Source organism: Varroa destructor, unplaced genomic scaffold (genome assembly GCF_002443255.2).
Source record: "Varroa destructor unplaced genomic scaffold, Vdes_3.0 BEIS01000002.1, whole genome shotgun sequence".
NCBI lineage: Eukaryota > Metazoa > Arthropoda > Arachnida > Mesostigmata > Varroidae > Varroa > Varroa destructor.
This window is the reverse complement of record NW_019211455.1, coordinates 25,813,345-25,825,675: the sequence shown is the minus strand read 5'-3', so window position 1 is coordinate 25,825,675 and position 12,331 is coordinate 25,813,345. Positions and strand designations below refer to the sequence as shown.

The 12,331-nt window shown below is 37.2% G+C and overlaps 1 protein-coding gene across 4 annotated transcripts; it reads right to left on the bottom strand.

The window, feature by feature from the left end:
• Positions 1-7,147: 7,147 nt before the first annotated feature.
• LOC111245247 (uncharacterized) lies at positions 7,148-12,331 on the bottom strand. Of its 4 annotated transcripts, none has more exons than XM_022793354.2 (5): positions 11,762-12,331; positions 10,674-10,791; positions 10,197-10,347; positions 8,524-8,643; positions 7,148-7,572 (listed from the first exon to the last, which is right to left on the bottom strand). In XM_022793354.2, exons 1-5 carry the CDS (start codon positions 11,782-11,784, stop codon positions 7,379-7,381), a joined length of 606 nt encoding a protein of 201 aa, XP_022649089.1. In that variant the 5' UTR covers positions 11,785-12,331; the 3' UTR covers positions 7,148-7,378. The 4 variants fall into 4 exon arrangements, with proteins under 4 accessions (XP_022649089.1, XP_022649091.1, XP_022649092.1 ...); XM_022793356.2 differs by having other exon boundaries at positions 10,197-10,379; positions 12,015-12,325; XM_022793357.2 differs by having other exon boundaries at positions 10,197-10,379; positions 12,090-12,325.

The following is a 12,331-nucleotide window of genomic DNA, read 5'->3' as shown; positions in this document are numbered from 1 at the left end:
CAGCTTATATGCTAATCAGATACTGTCCTATCATTCCGTTTGTGGAAAAAGTATGGAAGCTAACCTATAGTAAAATGATAAGTCAGGTGACTTCGACAACGTAAAACTTCAACGGTTATTTTTTACAGCTTACGGTAAATATATTTTTTTAGTAGAACAACATCGTTTTATAGCAAACTTGACAATAGCATAATTATCACGGGCATAATCTGTGAGTGAGCTATTAATTCCATAACGTAAGCTCATTGCATGTAACAAGTATTACTGTTGCTTAAAGAAATTTCATAAAAATGCGGCAGTTTTAACTACCGATTACCTCGTATTCAAATTCGCCTTAACTTAAAAGATCTTTAAATTTTTCGGCCGAAGTTCTTCAGGCAAAAGCATATATTTCAGGCGTTTCTCGCTCGGCTTTCCATGATCCTAGCATAGATAGTAGCTTAGTATTGAAAGGATAATTAAACCAACCCATTTAAGCCGCTGATGTTCAACAAGATTAGTCAATAGCCTGCCTGATAAATACCATCGTGTACCGTACGTGGTATGAACCCGTATTGAATACATATAGAAAAAGGAATGCGTTAGCTCATTGCAAAAATAAGTGTACACACAAATTAAAACCCGCGAATCCATGAAACACGTCCATTAGGAACATGTCTATGGCGGGGCGTTCATTTTCCATCACCGAAGTGTTACTTACAATGGCTTACGTATCTTTACTGTGCAAAGATATCTTTACAACGTAGACGCTAAAATTTGGCTTTTATATTTTCTTATCTCTGTAAGAAGTTGCTTTCAGAATCGTTAGTATTTTAAGTATAAATCAATTTTTTCTCGCAACTCTTAAGTCTGTAGACAGCTTTCGATATTCATATATTGTGTATAGAGGCACTCACGGCGTATGGGTTATACTTCTGTTGACATTGTAAATAGGTGCCCATTACAAAATGGCCGGCACAGTTCTTCTATCCCAGCATTAATGTTATATTTCACAATTTTGAATTTAAATGTGCATTTCAAATGCACATATTTTTTCTATCGCTAAGAATAACATCTAAGCCTTTTTTTTTTTAATCTATTTGTAGTCTACTTGACAGTGTAGTGGACCATGTGTCAATTATTATTATGATGTATCTTATGCAACAGGGTAAGAATAACAGAATTTCTAGTATTTTACCAAAAATTAGTGCAGGAATCTAGATGCAATCTAAATAAAAATCTTTTTTTTTTTACCTCTGACTTTGGGACGATGCCATAGCTTCGGGCTTTGAGGCATTAAAGTTTAGTCTGTTGGTCCTTCGCCAGCGGTTTTTTTCGTACTTTGCTGTGTACTTAGGTCCATACTGGTTTGTGAATATCCAATCGAGCGTTGCCTTTGACTCAAGACCTATAATTGTAGCAAATGCAAGCAATTATTATTTGTATCCATTGTCTACTTTGTTATTATCACCGTATCTTCTTGTAAAGAATTTTGACTTCGCTTAACTCTCTTGTTATGAAAAAAAGGTTCGCATGTTAAATTTAAGAACCGTAAGCTTCGGTAAGATTAAATTACGAGATAATAGTAAATAGACGTAGTAGTAGTAGTAGTAGCAATGAAATGTATGTCGATCTTTTTATATCAATCCATGTCCTAATAAAAGTCCGTCTTTTTCTACGTGCTGTCTGATCCTCTAACACAGTCTATGTAGAGTAATCGCCTTAACCTAACTTTTGTGAGTAGAATCTTATTCTGCAGTTACTAAGCTTCCAGGTTGAACCAGGGAAATGCGTTGTTACGTGTTTGCATGTATATGAGTTACAGCTGATTTTGGGCTGAATGTAAGATTCTGTAAATCAGATTAGTTAAACGTGAACGTGCGGGATGAAACTCGTGGGTTAGTTTAATATATACTATATAATAATTGTATCACTGGTACCAATTGGGTATGAATTTTGTTACTTTGTAAAATACAGCGCTAGGTATCGAATTGCTTACCTTCTAGCGTCATTTCTTGTTGCCTGTGCAAGCAATTTCTGATAAGTTTTTTAAATCGCTTGGACATCTGGTACGTGCAGTTGTCTCGAACGAAATCACTTCCAGTTTGGAGGAAACGTGATGGCAAGGATCATTAAAAAAGACACATGACATATGAAATTCACATCCATTATATTGTTATTTTCTCTTGCGTATAAATATACCTCCCCCGATGTCCCGAACGTCCCCGATGACAGTCTTACTTATGTTGTGGCTTTGTCGTATTTATAGAATTTGTACTGCGTATATGAGGAAAGGCAGAGTCATCATGTAGTGTGAAAATGTTCACTGCATTCGGCTGATTACATATAAGAAAAGATTCTTTTAAATACAGAAGTTGTTTTTTAGACAAACTCACATTCTATTACAAACGAAGGCATAGCACACCGTTGACTTCATTGCAGCACTTGTGTATTTTGCATAAGTGATTAACCGTTTTTCTCCAAGCGGGCTGCCCAGGCTAAAAAAGCATGGGAGCCAATTCTTTTACGATATTATGGAAGCGTGTTGGTTTGAAATCAAGGGTTAAAGGTGCATGGACTATTTTGCTAGGCTCTGCGCGAGGAGGCACTTCCTGCGCCAATCCTATAGTGATGTCGATAGGGGGCCAACTAATTTAGATTCCCACGTTTATCGTCGGCTACAAAAATACCTGTTAAGTTAAAGTTTTATTGTATTAGCATTTTAATGCTCCATGGAGTTTCCATGTCCAGTGTCTAGTGTTTCCATGGAGTAATCAATGATCCCGATTGCGATACATCCTGTTTAATTGATGGATGATAACGCCAGTTTTTGTTAAAGCTGTGCTTATTGTTGGAAGGATAACTTTAATTCGTTGCGCAATAAATTAGTTCTATCAACTGCTGTATACGTGATGTATAATATTATGCTGTATTATAACATTATAACGTCAGTTTTTTAAATAATTAAAAAGGCAGAGCATTTTCATCACGTTGTAATAATAAACTAATTTATTATTTAGTCGCTGTCACTTTCTACGACCTTCTTTCATCCTTCAACCCATTTTGATCCCGACATACTAAATGTGTTCAGGTTTGGTATTGTAGAATTTATTCTGTTAGTTCTTGAGATCTTCTTCATTGCTCAATGCGTTGCTCTAATTTTATTTTCCAGCGATCTGGGAAGGTAGTAATTCATGGCGCGAGATTTCTGAAACATGGTAGTCGCAAAAGAACTTCTTACTCAAATTTGTGCAGGACGGCCTTTGTAACGTGTTGTCTGGCATCACTGTGGAAAATAATGGTCTGGAGTTCTGTGTGAAGTTTTTTCCGTTGCATGGCCGCGTTGATTCAAAGTAATTGAGTCATACATATTTTCTTCTAAGTTATTTTGTTTTCGTTCGAAATCTTCCGGTGAAAGAATCTTTTATAGTGACCTGGAATTTTCCAGTGCCTGGAGACATGTCGAAACACATTGGGGAGTCCGTATTTTCTTCGGCCTTTTGTGTAGATTGTAAGGCACCTAGACTTTTAAAGTTTCATAAAACTACATAGATTCAAGACGCTTGATGATAACAATACCATTACAGGTCATCTTCTTCATTCATAAGGTGCTGGTCGTTTTCCTTCGAGGATAAATAAACTCAAAATAATGTACCGTTCAGCATAGAAAGAACTTATGGTGGGCTTGTAGAGAGGACGCTTTTGAATGGCATATGGAAGTAAACAGAGAATAGGTAAAGGGTAAACAGGCTCTTTGAGAAAAGGTGCGTATTATCTCTGCACCAAACACACACACTGCACAAAGATGCAGTCCTAGCACAGCCATGTTGGCTAGCTGTGCGAATGGCTTTTGTCTATTGAAAACCCCCTGTTATGTAAAACTAAAGTATATAAGTGCCACAAATTCCAAAAAATTAAATATAAATAAGTTAATAATCTCCATAAAAATTGTTGTTACTTTTACAAATTTTAGCCGAATCAATAGAAAATAATTCAAGATCCACTTTTAGAGAAAAGCAAATATGCTGCTTATGCATGAACTGCCTTTAAATTTATCGCCCCGATCAGTCATTGTTTACAAATGTTGTTTTAAAAGTTTTTAATTCTAGGTGATCATCGTGACATACTGTGATCAAAACTATTTATATATAATTTATATATGTTATATTGTATTTTCATTTCTATAATAAGATCTGAAATCTGCACTAAATCTAAACTGCTGCATTTACTTCATTCAAATTTAGCATTTGCATTCATGTTCGTTAAAAAGCTATATTTAAGAAATGAGCTCACGTAAACTTTAAATAAAGGATCACACACTTCCTAGCTAAGGTAATTCAAGTTTAAAAAAGTATATCTATTTCTCCGTGTTTGTAAGGACCATAGTGTATAGAGTTTTCAGGTAAATTTCAGAAATGTTTATGATTCAATTTTCTGATCTGATCTAAGATTCTGCCTTTTGGCGAAACGAAATTCCATCTATAGTTAGAATAAGAGGTTACGTTATAGGTACAATCTGTAGCTTTCGCAGCAAATTTAGGACCGCCTATGCAACGGAACAAAAATTTTTCCTTCACCTAAACCTCGGTTAAAAATCATCAACTGTTTCCGCCCTTGAGGCTCTGAGTATGGGAGTCGTAAAGTAGGTAATGTGCCTGCCTGATCTAAAGGAAATAATTTGTAACAATATAAAATCTTCCATTATTGACTCGCATTCGGCTTATATGTGCACTAATGCACTCAAATGACGGTTTTCGGGGTGCGCAAACTGCCGAACAGAATTTCGTTATAGGTGAAAAGTCCCCACGAGCCGTTCACCACGAGTGTAAAAAACTAATGAAGGACGCCGGTTAATTTAGAACGCTCAACAAGCCAGCACTACGTCTGTGCAAGTGAACCATCTTTAACCCCAACGCAAACGCTCACTCATTTGTTTTTTACCCTGCTACCTCATTTCCTCATTGTCAAAGGTGTATCACACAGTTCCAGAGCTGAACCATCAAAAATATCTTGCAATAATAATATTCACTTGCCCCATGACAAGGTTTCTAAGCTAAGCGTGTTATTGCATTGAGGGGATACCGTAAAATAACGTGGACAAAAGAAATTTTATTTCGGGCAACATCGATGAGATCTAATGAGAATAGCTGCGTAATGACAATAACTCCATTTAGGCTATGGGTGGTCACTAATCTATTTTTGTCAGGTGTGATACCTATAATTGTAGGAAACCGTTATTCAAATTTGAAGCTCTGCCGGATATCACTTTCAGGCCTCGAAAACTCACACTTTCAATGATCGATCAACAAAACGTTTTAACTGCTTGAAGCTACACGGTTATAGAAAAACTTCGGCGGTCATTTTAAGCGTTTGCACATGTTAATGTAAAAAGTATACTTTAGCTCGCGTTTCCCATAGGGAATTCGCCACCACGTAGGCACTTGGGTTGATATTTCCTCTTTTAAGCACTAGTCTCTACCATACTTAGGAACATGCCAATGTACACCCCTGGTCAAATCAATCAAATGTACACAGTAACCTGTTAGTAACCGACTTGTTTTCAATTTCAGTCACCAGTAATTAGAAATTGAATTATTAACTAATGAAATTTAATTAGAAAGAAGAACATTTACATATAGACAGAAATAGCTGAATTCGTCACTGAAAGGTCACGCAGCTCTTTCGCTGCCTTCATATCGATTAGCCTACTACAAACGTGACAAAAGCTTGTTAAGTATCTATACATAAATAGCTGCAGTAAATTCTATGTTTTTCATATTTTCATTTCTATAGTTTTGCAAGATTCCCACTCCTCCGATTCCGAATGAACAAACACCGTGCGACACTTTTATTTCTTAATAACGTTCTCCCCAAGGATTCTCTATTCGGTATCGCCACACTTGCTGGAGCGTTAGTTCCATTGAGGGTATACTTTGTTCTGTCTACCCTCAAGGGAGGCGTTACTCTTTGATGTGACCCTAATGAGTTAAAATCGTCGAAAAATAGGTGAAGTTTTCAATTTAAAAAAATCCCACAGGCCATTTATGATGTTGTCCACTTTTGCTCAGCTTTCGTTGTTTTCATGTCTTGCCTCACGCAAGGTCAATCCATTAACGACAGTTCCATTTAATAAGAATAAGATTTGGATCCGCAGTTTCATGGTTCTGGAAAATAACATTTAAGAAAAAAGACCACATCACTGTTATGTTATGACAATGATGTGGTTTTTTACCACAGTTGGGAACAGGGTTCTAAATTTGTCGGGGAATTACGCATAAATTGCTCATATATAACGACCTTGGCTAGTATCAACGGATATTTCTGTTGTGAGACGAAAACAGAAGCTTCCCAAGATTTAGCGTTTTGACGATTTAGAACTTTTCCGTGAGCACCTTACAAATTTGCAGAGTGTCTTCCGAAGGAAACGGGCGACTTCATTTTGGCTCGCCTAAGATAACAGAACCAAGCCTATGTAATATATATAGCTTGAACAGAAAGACTATTTAAGTCTAATACGACGTTATTTTCAACAAAAAACCCATGACCTAAAAACAAGAGCGGACTAATTAAACATTATAAGATGCTTTACAGCAATAGTTTTTAGCCTTTACATAAATAAAAGTTTCAGTGCTTTAGCCTAATCTTTTGGCCAGATGCATCTGTGAGCTTTGACAGAGTCCTTTTGGATCTTACAACCACATTGCTTCACTTAGCTCAGTTCCGCCGAGTTCTCCATTTGAAACGGCTTGCGAAGAAACAATGTACGCACACATTTATGTATATATGTGTATACAAATTAGTTACTGAAAAAAGAAAAATTATACGAAAGAAACGTATAACATTTTGTTTTGTTTCTCGGATCATGGGCGTTTCAACCATTTTACGCTAAATGGTTTGCTCCAATAACATATGCCTTATTGCTTCTACTATTTCCAGCAGTTGCGGTACTAGTATCGACAGCCGTTAATATTCTTGATTCAGTTTGGATAGAAAATGGAGCACCCAACGTACTCGAGGGCGGTCGACGCTAACTAACCTATTCATAAAGAAAGGGTCGTTGAGTGAAACGCTGGCTAAATACAAATCAAACAGTAGGATGTTGGAATATTTTGTAGCTAATTGTGAGCTACTAAAGCCTGATACCTACACGAAAAAACGCCCGGCAAAGTAACAGTTCAACGGATATTTTGAAAATATTTTATTATATTGTTATATAGTAGACCTGAGAATAACATAATTATTGTAGGCACAAATTGTGGACGCGCTACCCGGTCGATAGAATGAGCTGATCGCGTCCAACCAGTATAATTGTTTACGATTGCGTCATCATAAGGTAACGATTCTCACTGAAGCATTGCCGATTGCCTCGTATTCAGATTCGCTTTAGCTTAAATTCTATCTAGTAGGGTCCCCTAGGAGAAGGCGTGTACATAAGGCGTTCTTCCCTCGGTTTTCTACGATTCCAGTGCAGATAGCAGCATAGCGCAAGAAGAATGGTGAAGGCCGTTGCAGTTAGGCCAAGGTTTACACTTTTTAGGATGAGCCAATAGTCGTGTCTGCCAAAGTCCATCGTGTACCACACGTAGTATGAATCTATATTGAATACATATATGCAAAAGAATGTTACCTCATTGCACATGAAAGTCAGCTGTTTATATTTTGATTAATGAAATAGGTTTTTCAAAGGTATGATCCTGTAGGTAAATACTTGGCTGTCAGGTTTTCCAGTCACTATCGGACCATTCCGCTGTAATAAGCAGTCTTCAGAATGGTTAACTTCTTGAGCATTAACCCAATTACTGTCGTTGTTGTTACTATATAAATGACCATTTTTATCTCATTTGCTATTCCTAAGGCTCGTCAAAGGATGCTTACAAGTCTTAGGTAAATAGAATGCTTCCGGTGTATTCAACAGCTTTCAATCTATATCCAAGTCTTAAATGTATTAAAGACAGCCTTGAAACCGTTGCTTTGGGCTATTTACAGCACGCTTCACAATATGGTAGACATTGCACCAGTTATTTTTATACTATATTATATAATAGACTAAGAATGATTCCTGTCTTATTAGAAATAACCAAGGATCTATTTAATGAACTTTTTTACTGCTGCTAAGATGATGTCTAGTAATTTAAGTACAAAGGTGCGATATAAAACTGTCTCACTCAGCTGACTTCTAAAATTCGTTGGAATTAGCCTTTGAATCCAGGGTAATACCCTAGCTTTCGTTTTCAAAATATTATTGCTTAATCTATGCGTCTCTTACCATTCAGTTTCTTTTGTTTACTAATACTCAACAGATAGGTTTCTAGTAATAAATCGTTAGAATTTCTAGTGATTATTTCTTAAACAAGATAAGTACACCGTCACGTAGTATCTAGATTAGACCAAGACCTAATTTGTTTTTGAACGTTTCACTTGCTACACTTAATACTATTTGTTGTTATAACTAAAAGTTTGCAAAACGAAGGCAAAAACGGTGACGTAAAATGCGTTTGCGTCGACTAGACGTAATGTTACAGGTGATACACGCTTGATGCGTACCATTAAGAATGCAGCGGGTATTGTTCTCGAACCGCTCGAATTTGAGTTCGTAGCCTGCTGTTTTCACGTATCCATACTGGTTTTCAAACGCGCAATCGAAGTGAGGTATTGGCAGAATCTCTGTAAGCATAGTAAGCATGGGGAATTACCATTATCTTTACGGTCTTAATCTTTTATCATTACTATTATTATTACGGTATCTATTTTTTTAAAGAAAGATTTACATTTAGGTATTCGACATGGCACCGTGGGATGTCAGTCAGCATTTTTCATTTACTAAATTCATACGTCGTTCCTTCCCTGGGCCTGCATCGGTGGTTGTCCTAACAAGTTAGTGCTATCTGCCTATCTACTTCGCTTTCATTGCCATTATACTTTCTGGAAAACTTTTACTAGACTTATTTATTTTATTCCGATGCCTTCAAAACCTAATATGTTAAATTTAGAGTTTTGGGTATTAATACGATATAATTACAACTTGCAAAATGTACTTCTATCAATGTATGTACATACCAGTGGAAGTCTGTGTCTGTTTAGTTTTATATTGATCTGCTCCTTTAAGGTGGTTGTCTTGATCTGATCTTTGCGGGCAGGTTGAGTTCGATTCTGGGACAACCTGGGTTTCACTATTACGCTTTAGATTTTGCTACTAGGTTGGATATTTCCTTCAAGTCGTAACTTCTTGCTTTACTAATTACGTTTAATTTTTTTTACTATTCTGGGCGATTTGTTGGGTAGACTTGGGAGGATGTTACGGAAAGCTTTGTCTTGGAGAGTTAGACTACCCGGAGGGGGCGCAAAAATGAATTTTCGAAATAAAGATTTTCATATTGTTGCCATTGAGGTGTAAAATGGTAACTTTTAAAAACACGGTTAAAAATATCTAGCTTATTAAGTTATTAAGAAACTTGGAAAACAGAATAATTACAATGGGAGAATAAGATAAGTACAACCGAGTATCGAAAGTACGAAATCGGCTCAACAAGGGAGGGTAAATGACTGCAAGAGACAATTACAGGATGATGGCTACTTAATAGGGCCGCGCCTGACCTAGCGTTTGGGTAATTAAGATCCACATGCGAGAGCGGACGTTATCTGTACATATGCAAGGAACGAAAGATTTGCTTTAGCTTACAATTTTAAAGTTGTTATTTCTGCAAGCTAGACACATGCAGTAGGAAGGTTATTAGAACGCTGTAATAAGGAATGGCAAATGGGGTAACGGCATTGGTATGGTGCGCTAACTAGAGTTATTGGATGTAACCAATCAATAAAATAGGGTAGCAACCGTTCCAACGTAACGAAATCACTGAAACAGAGAAGTAATCTCATAACTGTAATCGTGTACGTCCCAAATCGATGCTACATTGAATGTAACACCAATTGGAGACGTTGATATTAGAATAGGGTCATTATTGTGCCCAAGCAATGTTAACTACCCAATGAAAGCGGTAGACCTGTACAATTAATTGTACAGGGGCAATTACTGGTGCTGTTCATGAGCTATAATTTATTATCGATCCAGTATGGGCATTAATGAATCAGATAAGCTAATTCCACCGAAGACGAAATAAGCGCGAGACGAAGCCCCTGGGTTAGTTTAGTAAATTCTATAAATATGCCATGCTACATATCATGCATCATCGGTATTTATTTAATATTAACTTTGTTACCTTTTAAGATACAGGTGGTTTTGAGTATCGAATTGCTTGGCTTCTGGCACAGTTCCTGGTTGCCCTTACACGCAATTTGTGGCAAGGCTTTCGAGTTACCCGGACATTTAAAGCATTCAGCCGTCTTGTTCACGAACAGAGTCACCACGGGCTTTGAGAAAAAACTATGATAAGGCCCTAATTCTGCGAACAAGTTAGATAACATGGTAAATTCAATACCAAGAAAATCGACATTATTGCATTGCATATACATATACTTGATGTAAAGTCGGAACGTCCAAAGCCTTAGTCATGTTGTTATCTTATCGTATTTATAAAATTCATACTGCGTATTTGCGCGAAGGCATTTGGTCTTTTTACACGTAAGGAACAATAGTTCTATGTAACAGGGCCCAGATATACAGGCTTCTATCTTCGAAGGCAAACTCCACTATAAACGAAGACATAATGTAGCAAGCGTTGGCTTCACCATAATACCTCTGCATTTTGCGTTAATGGCCGCACCGACTTCCTCTGCGCGACCAGAAGCTGCCCAAATGGCAAAAAAAAGTGCAAATGGGTGCATCCTCTTACGATGTTACTACAATGCTCATGTCTGAAATCGAGAGTTGAACATGCATCGATCATTTTATTATCCTTTCCGAAAGGATACATTCTACGTGTTTGTTCTATACCGATGTTACCATTGCTTTATTAAATCCATCAATTGGATAGGTTCATATCAGCTAATAGGTTAATATTTCAATAGAGTGTCCCACAGTAATATAATTAGTGACTGCTAGCACGGGACTGTTGTACACGTCCTGTTGAACCGGTGCAGACAAGGTACACTATGGTAACGTCAAGCTGACGCTCAGTGTTTGAGTCCTGAATTTCAACCGGCTGTCCGTTGTGAATTAGATTAGCGCCGCGTATAGTAAGCTTATACTGTTGGACCTTTATACTTGGAAATGCTTAATAGGAACAAGACGGCCAACAGGCCGATCTGTATACGGTCCAGTTGTATTCAGTCAGCAAGGCTACTAAGCAGAAAATAATAGACAGACAAAACAAACATTGTGAATGTCGTCTTGGAAGAGATCAAATGGAAGTTCTGTTTGCATATGCCCTATATTCCAGACTTTGCTCCTATCACTGGCACATGGAAACCGTACACTTGATAGTGCAGAGGTCCTTAAAGGCCGGACAACTTCTTAAATGCCACACCTAAAATATTTTAGTCAGAAAAATAAATAAATCGGTAGCAAAAATAGCTCAGCGAAAAATAGTAAAAAACTTCCTTTAACGAAAAGCAAATACATTATTCATGCATTGATTTCAATAAACCTGACATTAACTTTAGCAAAGAGCTATATTGAAAGTACCTTGTAGACCGTATCAAAGTGCACTTTGAATTGAAACACAGCTGTAGGAAATATAGCACGCTGCCCATCTAAGACAATCTATATTGAAAAGCGTGCATTTGTTCCGTGAGCTAAAACGCAGCACAATATCTAGATTTTTAAGATGGATGATTAAAGACCTATGACTTTAAGCTTAAATATAATCTAAAATAGAGATTTTACCTTGCGGCGAAGCTGATTTCCATACATAATTAGGTAACAGCTCACCAATGATATGGCTGGTTTACTTCACAGACATTTTAAAATCGCTTATGCAATGAAACTGGCGATTTCTAGATAAGTTTCTTTAAGCTTTAGTTAGCTTTCTCAGTAACTAGCAAGAACATCAAATCTTTATTGACGCACGTGTTGTGTCTATATGCGAGTTGGCGCATACAAACCCGCATTTAAACACGAAATCTATGTCAATAGCTACCAAATTAGGTTTCGTCACGAGAGGGAAATTCCGGCAATTTGATTTCTCGGTTTTCACAGAGATTCTCTCGCGAACCTTATAACGACGTACGTCCTATATAATTCCTGTAACAGTAACGTAAATGGCGACTATTAAGTGAAACATCGCCGGTCTATCTCCGAAGTGGTCGACTACTAAAAAAACAGGTATGTCGAAAACCGAGCACGACGCACGTCCGCTTTGGACTTCACAAATGCATATACCCCTGTTGAAAACGACCAGCACACAGGCATCAAACAGTTCGTTACAAGAGTCATTTCTAGAACGATGAGAAACAG

Bases quoted from the DNA above. Each gene is read 5' to 3' on its own strand.
- LOC111245247 (XM_022793354.2), bottom strand. From the start codon at position 11,784: ATGGAAATCAGCTTCGCCGCAAG. The intron at 10,792-11,761 runs GTAAAATCTCTA...TCTCGATTTCAG, and splicing joins GAAATCAGCTTCGCCGCAAG to ACATGAGCATTGTAGTAACA. The intron at 7,573-8,523 runs GTACGCATCAAG...TATTCAATATAG, and splicing joins TACCCGCTGCATTCTTAATG to ATTCATACTACGTGTGGTAC.